Source organism: Nerophis ophidion, linkage group LG28 (assembly GCF_033978795.1).
Source record: "Nerophis ophidion isolate RoL-2023_Sa linkage group LG28, RoL_Noph_v1.0, whole genome shotgun sequence".
Lineage (NCBI taxonomy): Eukaryota > Metazoa > Chordata > Actinopteri > Syngnathiformes > Syngnathidae > Nerophis > Nerophis ophidion.
In genome coordinates, this window is record NC_084638.1 from 23315836 (window position 1) to 23328974 (window position 13139).

General features: G+C 41.3%; 1 protein-coding gene across 4 annotated transcripts in view; it reads right to left on the reverse strand.

The window, feature by feature from the left end:
• agla (amylo-alpha-1, 6-glucosidase, 4-alpha-glucanotransferase a) overlaps positions 1 to 13139 on the reverse strand; it is a 145174-nt gene that overhangs the window by 52478 nt on the left and 79557 nt on the right. For all 4 annotated transcript variants that reach the window (XM_061890480.1, XM_061890481.1, XM_061890482.1 and 1 more), the window contains one exon: positions 8102 to 8214. In XM_061890480.1, the coding sequence (XP_061746464.1) occupies positions 8102 to 8214 (113 nt within the window). The remainder of the gene's footprint in view (positions 1 to 8101; positions 8215 to 13139) is intronic.

Below are 13139 nucleotides of genomic sequence, written 5' to 3' on the forward strand. Positions count from 1 at the left end.
TCTCACTTAAAAATGCACGCATTTAGTTGTATTCAGTGTTAAAAAATATTATATGGCTCTCACGGAAATACTTTTTGAAATATTTGGCTCTCTCGGCCAAAAAGGTTCCCGACCCCTGATCTAGAGACTAGCTGTAAAGTATCCAAACGTCTTGTTTTGATTCTATGGCAATTCAAATGTGTGAACACAAATGATATTTTTTTAAATAATTGAAGACATATGGTGTGTAATCATTTTAAACTAGATAAGAGTGGATCAAATAAATAAAAACGAGCTCATAATTGACATGACATTCATACACACGCTGGGTATAGTGAGGGATGGGTACCATTCACATTTGAACCAATACTGTACCAATTCCAGGTACCTAAGAAGCGATACCGATACTCGACTGCACCAATTTTCAGGACTTCCTTTAGTGTGTTAATCAATATTAATTATTGTTGATAATAAAATCTCATGTATTACTGTATTACAACCTTAGAAAATGAGCTGCTGTCCAGTTGTTATATATTGTATCACAATAAGTTGCAATGACAGTTGCAGGTCTAAGACATTAGATGGCAGTATATAGTTTTTGGTGTGTAGATGTTGTTTGAGTATGTCACAGATATTGGATTTCACCATGTAAAAGCACTTAGAGTCACTAGAGAAAAGCGCTATATAAATATAAATCACTATCAATATAATTCACTAAGCTAGAGCTCTATGTCAACCAGGGTGGAGTGATACAAATATCGACAGTAACGATACCAATTATTCTATCAATGTTGATACATTTTAGTTTTGTATACATTTTGTTAGTGTATACCAGGGGTCGAGAGCCAAAAAGCCAAATATTTGAAAATGTATTTCCGTAAGAGCCATATAGTATTTTTTTTAACACTGAACACAACTAAACGCGTGCATTTTTAAGTAAGACCAACATTTCATGTCTCTTATTCTTTCTAAAAACATTGTTATTCTGAAGCTAAATGTGGAGGGGCCGTGGCCTGCGGGCCCGCAGCGAAGCAAGGTGCTGCCAGGACCGGCCTCAAAATCAGCGACAGGTGCGTAGATGGCCCAGCTGGGCCTTGTTATCTAATCACCTGTCGCTCTGTTTATAAGCAGCAGCTAGGAAGAGGGACGGGGTCGGGGCTGGAGCCAGAGTGCGGGCGAGAACGAAAGAGAAAATGACAAATGCTGTAAAGCAACTGAGAGACTTACTGAAAAATAAAACAATATTGTAACCCTGAAACAGGCTCTCATGTCGGTGCTTGGTGGTCTGAAGAATCCCCAGGAGGGCAAGCCCCACACTAACCAATAATGAATAACTTACTTCTTACCCTTAACGCAACTTCTTGAACATAAAAATGCATGAGAATGTTTTATATTTTAAACGTTATTTTTCATTACAAGTGGAATTATTCAATACTTATCGTAATAAGCAGCGTCAGCTCAGATTTATCCGAGAGCCAGATGCGGTCATCAAAAGAGCCACATCTGGCTCTAGAGCCATAGGTTCCCTACCCCTGGTGTATACAAACACAGAAAATAACTTCCTGAATGCCTTTAAAGGGAAGAAATACAATGAAAGGTTTTAGTAAAGTTTTGTTGAGTTATTTTCCACTATTTACTTTATTGTATGTGTGAATGTGAGTCTGAATGTTGTTGTTTGTCTATCTGTGTTGGCCCTGCGATGAGGTGGCGACTTGTCCAGGGTGTACCCCGCCTTCCGCCCGATTGTAGCTGAGATAGGCGCCAGCGCCGCCCGCGACCCCGAAAGGGAATAAGCGGTAGTAAATGGATGGATGGACAGTCAGTTCCATATAGTACATAATATACATACATATCTCCAGATAACAGCAATGTGCTCAATGGCAATATTATTATTTCACAAAAAAACTAATCAAATCAAATTAGGAAATCAAAATTAAATTTAACATATCTCAAAAGGCTAATGGGAAGAAGTATAAACTTTTTGAATCACCCCTTTTTTACATAGCTAACTAACATCTGGATCCACATAACGCGATGTTCTTACAATTACAGATTGAACCTGAGGGTTCCTGGTTCAATCCCCATCTTCTATCTTCGTAGTCACGTCCGTTGCGTCCTTGGGCAAGAAACTTCACCTTTGCTCCTGACGGGTCCTGGTTAGCGCCTTGCATGGCAGCTCCCGCTAACGCTTTTAACGGCCTTCTTTCATCTCCGTAATATCGCTAAAATTCGCTCCATTCTGTCCACTAAAGACGCTGAGATCATTATCTATGCGTTTGTTACGCCTCGTCTCGATTACTGTAACGTATTATTTTCGGGTCTCCCCATGTCTAGCATTAAAAGATTACAGTTGGTACAAAATGCGGCTGCTAGACTTTTGACAAGAACAAGAAAGTTTGATCACATTACGCCTGTACTGGCTCACCTGCACTGGCTTCCTGTGCACTTAAGATTTGACTTTAAGGTTTTACTACTTATGTATAAAATACTACACGGTCTAGCTCCATCCTATCTTGCCGATTGTATTGTACCATATGTCCCGGCAAGAAATCTGCGTTCAAAGGACTCCGGCTTATTAGTGATTCCCAAAACCCCAAAAAAGTCTGCGGGCTATAGAGCGTTTTCATTTCGGGCTCCAGTACTCTGGAATGCCCTCCCGGTAAAAGTTCGAGATGCCACCACAGTAGAAGCATTTAAGTCTCACCTTAAAACTCATTTGTATACTCTAGCCTTTAAATAGACTCCCTTTTTAGACCAGTTGATCTGCCGTTTCTTTTCTTTTTCTCCTATGTCCCACTCTCCCTTGTGGAGGGGGTCCGGTCCGATCCGGTGGCCATGTACTGCTTGCCTGTGTATCGGCTGGGGACATCTCTGCGCTGCTGATCCGCCTCCGCTTGGGATGTTTTCCTGCTGGCTCCGCTGTGAACGGGACTCTCGCTGCTGTGTTGGATCCGCTTTGGACTGGACTCTCGCCACTGTGTTGGATCCATTATGGATTGAACTTTCACAGTATTATGTTAGACCCGCTCGACATCCATTGCTTTCCTCCTCTCCAAGGTTCTCATAGTCATCATTGTCACCGACGTCCCACTGGGTGTGAGTTTTCCTTGCCCTTATGTGGGCCTACCGAGGATGTCGTAGTGGTTTGTGCAGCCCTTTGAGACACTAGTGATTTAGGGCTATATAAGTAAACATTGATTGATTGATTGATTGATTGATTGATAGAAAAGCGCTATACAAGTACAACCATTTACCATTTACAATTACCTCAATGTATCAAAATGTACAGTAGTTGCTGAATCTCGTATTTTGTTGCGCCCTAAAAGGTGTTCATGAAGAAAATATTGTACTTATTATGCACCATCTGTAGTTTTCATAAATAAATCTGCGTTCAAAGAACTCCGGCGTATTAGTGAATTACATTTATATAGCGCTTTTCTCTAGTGACTCAAAGCGCTTTACATAGTGAAACCCAATATCTAAGTTACATTTAAACCAGTGTGGGTGGCACTGGGAGCAGGTGGGTAAAGTGTCTTGCCCAAGGACACAACGACAGTGACTAGGATGGCGGAAGCGGGAATCGAACCTGCAACCCTCAAGTTGCTGGCACGGCCACTCTATACCGCCCCAACTGTCAAGTTCTTCAGGTTTTTTGCAGCCGTACCCAAACTTGAAAAGGGCCAGTGGGACTCAAAAAGGACACAAAGGGACAACTCAATCTTCTTTCCTTGTGATTTATTGATATTTGATTTGAAGCAATCAAATAAACTGGGTTTCGGCGTAAATGAATGGATGAAATGAATGAATAGTCGAATAGTCGGTAGTTAAATAGTAGAATAGTTGATTGGTGGTGGGTTGATTAGCCGATTAGAATAGCCGATTAGCTGGATAGTAGGATAGGCGATTAGGGCGATTATTAGTGATTCCCAGAGCCCAAAAAAAGTCTGCGGGCTATAGAGCGTTTTCTATTCGGGCTCCAGTACTCTAGAATGCCCTCTCGGTAACAATTCGAGATGCTACCTCAGTAGAAGCATTTAAGTCCCATCTTAAAACTAATTTGTATACTCTACCCTTTAAATAGACCCCCCTTTTCCCACTTTGCCGTTTCTTTTCTGCTCTGCCCCCCTTTCCCTCGTGGAGAGAGGGGCACAGATTCGGTGACCACAGATGATGCGCTAGCTTTCCAAAGTCGGGACCCAGGGTGGACCACCCATCTGTGCATCAGTTGGGGACGTCTCTGCGCTGCTGGCCTGTCTAGGCTCAAGATGATCTCCTGCTGGCCCCACTATGGACTGGACTCACACTATTATGTTAGATCCACTATGGACTGGACTCTCACAATATTATGCTAGATCCACTCAACGTCCATTGCACCAGTCGCCCAGGGGGAGGGTCCCCATTGTCATCCCATTGGATTGAGTTTTGTCTTGCCCTGATGTAGGATCTGAGACGAGGATGTCGTTGTGGCCTGTGCAGCCCTTTGAGACACCCGTGATTTAGGGCTATATAAGTAAAAACATTGATTGAATAAATGATAAACAGATTTGTAGGTGTTGAAATTGCCATGTAAAAATCAAAAATGCTAATCAGTAGCATGTCAATAGCAAAGCCAAATGTATGTTTTTGGAAAAGCGGAGCCTTGCTTGAAATTACGCTGGAGTGTTTTTGGGGGGTCAATTTCTTTGTTGGCACTGAAAATTGCAACATTACCTTTAGAGCAGTGGTTCTTAACCTTATTGGAGGTACCGAACCCCACCAGTTTCATATGCGCATTCACCGAACCCTTCTTTAGTGAAAAATAAAATGTTTTTTTTTTTCAAATTCAAGACAAAGTTGTATGTTTTTGGTAACACTTTAGTATAGGGGTGTCAGGGTTATTTGTTGATGTCGAACCCCGAGATGCAGAGATGGAGGCAGGCATAGAATATGAAAACATGATTTCAATAAAACTAAACACGAACAAACAAAAAGCACACACGTGGGCGGAATAACAAACTATGGGAGCTAAAAAAAAGGAACTTTAGCATGGAAGCTAGTGGATAGCAAACAGAAAAACTGGAAATAACTCATGCTAACAGAAACAGCTTACCGCTACGACAACCAGGACAAAATGTAGCACGAATGGTAGTAGCTGTGACAAAACGACACGACAGGTAGTACGACAAGAGTGATATGTGGCAACGACAAGACAATGATCCAGCAACTGACACAAGACAAAGCAGGTACAAATAGCAGCAGGCTGATTGGCAACGGGTGTGGCCAGGTGCCAATCAGCCGCAGCTGAGGAGGAACGCAGCACTCAGGGAACAATCCAATCCAATCCACTTAATTTATATAGCACATTTAAACAACAATAACGTTTCCAAAGTGCTGCACAGCCATGTTAAAAACAATTGTAAAAAAAAATAGATATAAAAAAATAAAGAATAAAAAAAATAATAAATAAATAACATTTTTAAAAAAAAGTATATATATATATATATTATGCTCCACCAATGACTGAATAAAAACAAAAAATAAATAAATATAAAAGCATCCATCCATCCATTTTCTACCGCTTATTCCCTTTCGGGGTCGCGGGGGGCGCTGGCGCCTATCTCAGCTACAATCGGGCGGAAGGCGGGGTACACCCTGGACAAGTCGCCACCTCATCGCAGGGCCAACACAGGTAGACAGACAACATTCACACTCACATTCACACACTAGGGCCAATTTAGTAACAAAATAAAAACAAATATGATTAAAAACTATTTTAAAGGGTAAAATCAATTAAAACAGTAAAATAGAAATCAAATTGTATAAAAAACACAGAGGACAACAGAGAACAGAGGACCACACAACTCACGTAGTGTTAAAAGCCAAAGAATAAAAGTGGGTCTTAAGACGAGACAAGACAGGAAGCTGACAAAATAAGAGCACTAGACAGGAACTAAAGACAGGAGAGAGGAAACAGACAAATGCAGAGGAAAAAACTAAAACATAGACAAACTGTCAGGAGAAAGCCTGACAAGGGGAACATATTCTAAGTAACAAAGACTTAATTTAGAGTTATTTGGACACCGGGGGAACACATTCTAAGTAATAAAGACTCAATTTAGAGTTATTTGGTTAGGGTTAGGGTCAGGGTTAGGGTTATAATAAGGCCATGCCGAATAAAGCATTAATTAGTACTCAATGACTAGTTAAGAGCCAATATGTTACTAATTTGCATGTTAAGAAGCAACTAATTAATGGTGAATATGTTCCCCATACTAAAGTGTTACCATGTTTTTTTTTACTGGTGCACAAAATCAACCGTGCATGAACATCACTTTGTTCAAACAACAAAACTAAGACAGTGCATTAACTCACAACAAATTACACACCTGCTGTTGCCGTATCTGTAATATGCCCACAGGGAGAAGTTTATATTTACATGAAGAGTCGGGTGTGTTTTGATTTCCGCCGAACCCCTGAGGTGGACTCATCGAACCCCTAGGGTTCGATTGAACCCTGGTTAAAAACCACTGCTTTAGAGGTAGTTTGACTAAGTCCGTAAGATGGCACCGTTGGATGTAAAGGCAGGATTTGGTTGGTGCATAAAAAAAATACTGGATTTGGTACCCATCCCTAAGTACAGTATATGCTAACTCTAGCAGAGTAACAAGGGCGTAGTATAATTGCTACAGTATAGATTAGTCATAATGGCGAAAAACTGAAAATATGATTATTTCAGGAGGGTGGCACACTATATACATTCAGGACAAAAAACTAAGTTGTTTATTGAACTGGAAAAATTCCCGGTTTTCCTGAAATTCCCGGTTTTCCCGAAAGTACAAACATTTCTCAATTAAAAATGTTAGTACTTCAACATTTTTCGACCAATTTGAAAAAAATCCAACACGAACCAGGTCATTCAGAACATTCAAGTTGTTTTTACCTAATTTCCAAAAAAGTCCCGCTTTTCTCGAAATTTCCAAATTTTATGAAAATTCACGTTTAAATCAATAGGACATTTTTCATAGGCTTCATCTGGCCGGGATCTTCAGCTCTCACTGGATCGGTTCGCAGCCGAGTGTGAAGTGACCGGAATGAGAATCAGCACCTCCAAGTCCGAGTCCATGGTTCTCGCCCGGAAAAGGGTGGAGTGCCATCTCCGGGTTGGGGAGGAGACCCTGCCCCAAGTGGAGGAGTTCAAGTACCTAGGAGTCTTGTTCACGAGTGGGGGAGGAGTGGATCGTGAGATCGACAGGCGGATCGGTGCGGCGTCTTCAGTAATGAGGACGTTGTATCGATCCGTTGTGGTGAAGAAGGAGCTGAGCCGGAAGGCAAAGCTCTCAATTTACCGGTCGATCTACGTTCCCATCCTCACCTATGGTCATGAGCTTTGGGTCATGACCGAAAGGATAAGATCACGGGTACAAGCGGCCCAAATGAGTTTCCTCCTCTCCCTTAGAGATAGGGTGAGAAGCTCTGCCATCCGGGAGGAACTCAACGTAAAGCCGCTGCTCCTCAACATCGAGAGGAGCCAGATGAGGTGGTTCGGGCATCTGGTCAGGATGCCACCTGAACGCCACCCTAGGGAGGTGTTTAGGGCACGTCCAACCGGTAGGAGGCCACGGGGAAGACCCAGGACACGTTGGGAAGACTATGTCTCCCGGCTGGCCTGGGAACGCCTCGGGATCCCCCGGGAAGAGCTAGACGAAGTGGCTGGAGAGAGGGAAGTCTGGGCTTCCCTGCTTAGGCTGCTGCCCCCGCGACCCGACCTCGGATAAGCGGAAGATGATGGATGGATGGATGGATATTTTTCAAAGTTCCACAATTCCCTAATTTTTCATCTTATTCAAACCGTTTCAACTTCAAAATATTCAGCCTGTTTGATGTGCTCTCTTTCAACAATTCTAAAAAAATTCCAGGATTTTAGTTCAACTTCGACATTAGAGCATTCACACGCAAATCCTTGAGGAATTGCCTCTTGTGTTGTGGTTCGTGCAGCCCTTTGAGACACTCGTGATTTAGGGCTATATAAATAATCATTGATTGATTGATTGATACAATATAAATAAATATAGTTTGAATCTGGGACTAATATTGTTTGAACGCTTTTACACGATGCACTTGGTGTGTATTAGTAGTATCGTACCTGAAGGCAATAACACTTCCTGGCGTCAATTTCTGAAAGGTGATTTCCTGTACAAACTCCGATCGACCTTTAGATGTCACCTCAGCTTGTTTCACCACTGTGCTCTCCTGTAACTGTAAATGTATGCACAGTTACAGCCTACGTCATCATAACTGATACCAGCATTTGTTTTTTTACAATAACAATGTTGAACACAAGACGTGTAAAATACAGTAAGTAGCTGCAGAGACATGCTTCTCCATAAACCTGGACAGGAATGTTCTACGATATCAAGTGATGTTCCTAAATATAACTTTGTTAAGCCTGTTTGAAACCGTTACAATAACAATGGGAAATGTTAATAGAAATACAGTGGAACCTCGATTTACAAACTTACTTGGTGAACATGGTTTTTACATTGAAAAGTTTGTATAATTAAGCAGAGTTCCCCATAAGAAACAATGTAAATATGAATAATGGGTTACAGCCTAGACAAAAGTCCATATTTCAGTGAAGGTTCGTACACAAAATGAAATAATATACAGTACTGCATGTCAAACAAACCCAACAAGGATGTGATGGATCAACTTTCTGGGTAATAAAAAAAGTCAAAACAACAACAACACTCTGCTCTATGCCAGGGGTCGGGAACTATTTTGTCTGTGCGAGCCAAGAAGCCAAATATTTTAAAATCTATTTCCCTAAGAGCCATATAATATTTTTTTTTAACACTGAACACAACTAAATGTGTGCATTTTTAAGTAAGACCATCATTTCCAGAGTATAATAGGTCTCTTATTCTTTGTATTAACATTGTTATTCTGAAGTTAACTGTGGAGGGGGCGTGGCCCGCGGGCATGCAGCAAAGCGGGATGTTGCCAGGACCGGCCTCGAAATCAGCGACAGGTGCGTAGAAGGCCCACCTGGGCCTTTTTATCTAAACACCTGTCGCTCTGTTATAAGCAGCAGCCAGGAGGAGAGACAGCGTTGGGGCTGGAGCCAGAGCGCGAGTGAGGACAGAGAGAAAAAGACAATTGCTGGAAAGCAACTGAGAGACTAATTGAAAAAACAAACAATATTTTAACCCTAAAACATGCTCTCATGTCGGTGCTTGGTGGTCTGAAGAACCCCCAAAAGGGCAAGCCCCACACTAAACAATAATAAATAAATTACTTCTTACCATTAATGCAACTTCTTGAACATAAAAATGCTTGAGAATGTTTTATATTTTGAACGTTATGTTTAATACTGTGATTACAAGTGGAATTATTCATTACTTATCCTGTTAAGCAATGTCAGCTCAGATTTATCTGAGAGCCAGATGCAGTCATCAAAAGAGCCACATCTGGCTCTAGAGCCATAGGTTCCCTACTCCTGCTCTATGCTCTGTCAACACCCGCACAAACACAGTAGTCACTACGGTGCCCTCTCACAAACAAAATCCTTAACTCAAACAACCATTTTGCTACAAAAATAAACATTTAAAAAAGTGAAATGCACACATGTTAAAGGGGAACATTATCACCAGACCTATGTAAGCGTCAATATATACCTTGATGGTGCAGAAAAAAAGACCATATATTTTTTTAACCGATTTCCGTACTCTAAATGGGTGAATTTTGGCAAATTAAACGCCTTTCTGTTTATCACTCATGTGGTGATGACGTCAGAACGTGACGTCACCGAGGTAACACACCCGCCATTCTCATTTTCAACACATTACAAACACCGGGTCTCAGCTCTGTTATTTTCCGTTTTTTTGACTATTTTTTGGAACCTTGGAGACATCATGCCTCGACGGTGTGTTGTCGGAGGGTGTAACAACACTAACAGGGAGGGATTCAAGTTGCACCACTGGCCCGAAGATGCCAAGTGTCTGCCGCCAGACCCCCATTGAATGTGCCAGAGTGTCTCCACATTTGACCGGCGATGCTAAGGCAGACATGGCACAGAGATGTATGGATAACCTGCAGATGCATTTGCAACGATAGTCAACGAAATCACAAAGGTGAGTTTTGTTGATGTTGACTGCCAGCTAATCGATGCTAACATGCTACGCTAATCAATGCTAACCTGCTATTTACCGGCGGTGCTAAAGCAGACATGGTACAGAGATGTATGGATAACCCGCAGATGCATTTGCAACCATAATACGTTTCCTTCCACCCACATTTAATGCGAAAAAAACACTTACCAATCGACGGATTTAAGTTGCTCCAGTGTCAAAAGATGCGAAAGTCCTGATCGTTTGGTCCGCACATTTTACCGGCGATGCTAACGCAGCTATTCGGCCATGCTATGGCTATGAATAGCGTCAATAGCTATTCGCTCAATAGCTTCAGTTTCTTCTTCAATATTTTCATACTCCAACCATCTGTTTCAATACATGCGTAATCTGTTGAATCGCTTAAGTCGCTGAAATCCGAGTTTGAATCCGAGCTAATGTCACTATATCTTGCTGTGGTATTCCCATTGTTTGTTTACATTGGCAGCACTGTGTGACGTCACAGGGAAATGGATAGTGTCTTCGCAGAGAGTCGAATATAAGGCACTTTAAAGCTTTATTTAGGGATATTCCGAGACCGGTAAAATTTTGAAAAAAAATTCAAAAAATACAACATGCCACTGGGAACTGATTTTTATTGTTTTTAACCCTTTTGAAATTGTGATAATGTTCCCCTTTAACTACGGCAGAGAACTGACAAGAAAGGAGCGGACGGAGGTAGGGAAAGGGAAAGAGGTGCCGAATGCGAGATGGCGCTCTGGAACAAGAGAAGAGATACTCGTTATGTGCATATGGAGACATTTAATTGGATTACAACAGATCTAAGCAAGTTAAAGCCCGGGGGTCGCATGCGGCCCGTTAAGTTTTTCAATCTGGCCTGCCAGACATTCCCCAAAAATTTTTCAGATCTTTAAAATAGAAACTGTAGCTGCCATTATGATGTGCAGCTCTGTTTTTAATTACCTCAAGTCTTGAACTATACAAGCTATTTCAATGGTTGGAATCTGCGCTTTTGCATGATGTACTAGTTACCGTATTTTTCGGAGTATAAGTCGCACCCGCCGAAAATGCATAATAAAGAAGGAAAAAAACACATATATAAGTCGCACTGGAGTATAAGTCGCATTTTTGGGGGAAATTTATTTGATAAAACCCAACACCAAGAATAGACATTTGAAAGGCAATTTAAAATAAATAAAGAATAGTGAACAACAGGCTGAATAAGTGTACGTTATATGAGGCATAAATAACCAACTGAGAAGGTGCCTGCTATGTTAACCTAACATATTATGGTAGGGGTAGGGAACCTATGGCTCTAGAGCCAGATGTGGCTCTTTTGATGACTGCAGCTGGCTCTTAGATTAATCTTATCTTACATTGTTTAACACAATAAGTAATGAGAAATTCCAGTGGTAATCAGTGTTAAAAAAACGTTCAAAATGTAAAAAATTCCCATGCATTTTTAACCCTCCATCCGTTTTCTACCGCAGTGTTTTTCAACCTTTTTTGAGCCAAGGCACATTTTTTTACGTTTAGAAAATCCGGAGGCACACCACCAGCAGAAATGTATTAAAAACGAAACTCAGTTGACAGTAAAAAGTCGTTGTCACAATTGTTGGATAAGACTTTAAACCATAACCAAGCATGCATCAATATAGCTCTTGTCTCAAAGTAGATGTACTGTCACCACCTGTCACATCACGCCCTGACTTATTTTGAGTTGTTTTCCTGTGTGTAGTGTTTTAGTTCTTGTCTTGTGCTCCTATTTTGGTTGCTTTTTTTCTTTTTTTTCGTATTTTCCTGTAGCAGTTTCATTTCTTCCTTTGAGCGCTACTTCCCGCATCTACTTTGTTTTAGCATTCAAGAATGTTTCAGTTGTTTTTATCCTTCTTTGTGGGGACATTGTCGATTGTCAAGTCATGTTCGGATGTACATTGTCTTTGCTCCACAGTAAGTCTTTGCTGTCGTCCAGCATTCTGTTTTTTTTGTTTACTTTGTAGCCAGTTCATTTTTAGTTTTGCTCCGCATAGCCTTCCCTAAGCTTTAATGCCTTTTCTTAGTGGCACTCACCTTTTGTTTATTTATGTTTTAAGCATTAGACACCTTTTTTTTTTACCTGCACCCTGCCTCCCACTGTTTCCGACATCTACAGAGCAATTAGCTCTAGACAGCACCGACCACTCAACAACACCACATCATTTTCAGACTGCAATTACCGGTTTGCAAAAAACAATCTTAACCCATATAGGTGAAATTAGATAATCTCCCACGGCACACCAGACTGTATCTCACGGCACAGTGGGTGAAAAAGACTGTTCTACCGCACCTGTTCAAGAAGTCAAGAATGGTAAGAAGTATTTTATTCATTATTAGTTAGCTTCAGAATAAATTTTTTATTAAAAAGAATAACATACGTGTTATACCGTAATGTTGGTTTTACATAAAAATGCACACATTTAGTTGTATTCAGTGTGTAAAAAACATTATATGGCTCTCACGGAAATACATTTTTAAATATTTGGCTTCCATGGCTCTCTCAGCCAAAAAGGTTCCCGACCCCTGTATTATGGTACGAGTCCATACTTGCCAACCCTCCCGGATTTTCCGGGAGACTCCCGGATTTCAGCGGCTCACCCGAAAATCTCCCGAAATTCAGGCAGAGTTGGAGGCCACGCCCCCCTAGCTCCATGAGGAACTGAGGGTCGTGTCTGCCCAATGACGTTATAACTGTAGAATGATCGAGGGCGAGTTCTTGGTTTCTTATGCGGGTTTATTGTTAGGCAGTTTCATTAATGCGCGGTGACAACACACAACAACAACAGTCATGTTTACGTCTAACGCTCTACCGTAAGGCAGTTCGTCTGCCGTAAACAGCATGTGACACTCTTAAACAGGACAATACTGCCATCTACTGTACATGCACCACAACACCTCCAGGCGACTTCAACCCTTTAATCCTCCTCCATTCACATCCCATCTCCTCGGATTGTAAATAACCTAATGTAAATAATCGAATGTATTTCTAATGTATATACTTGTTCTTATGCTATGTGA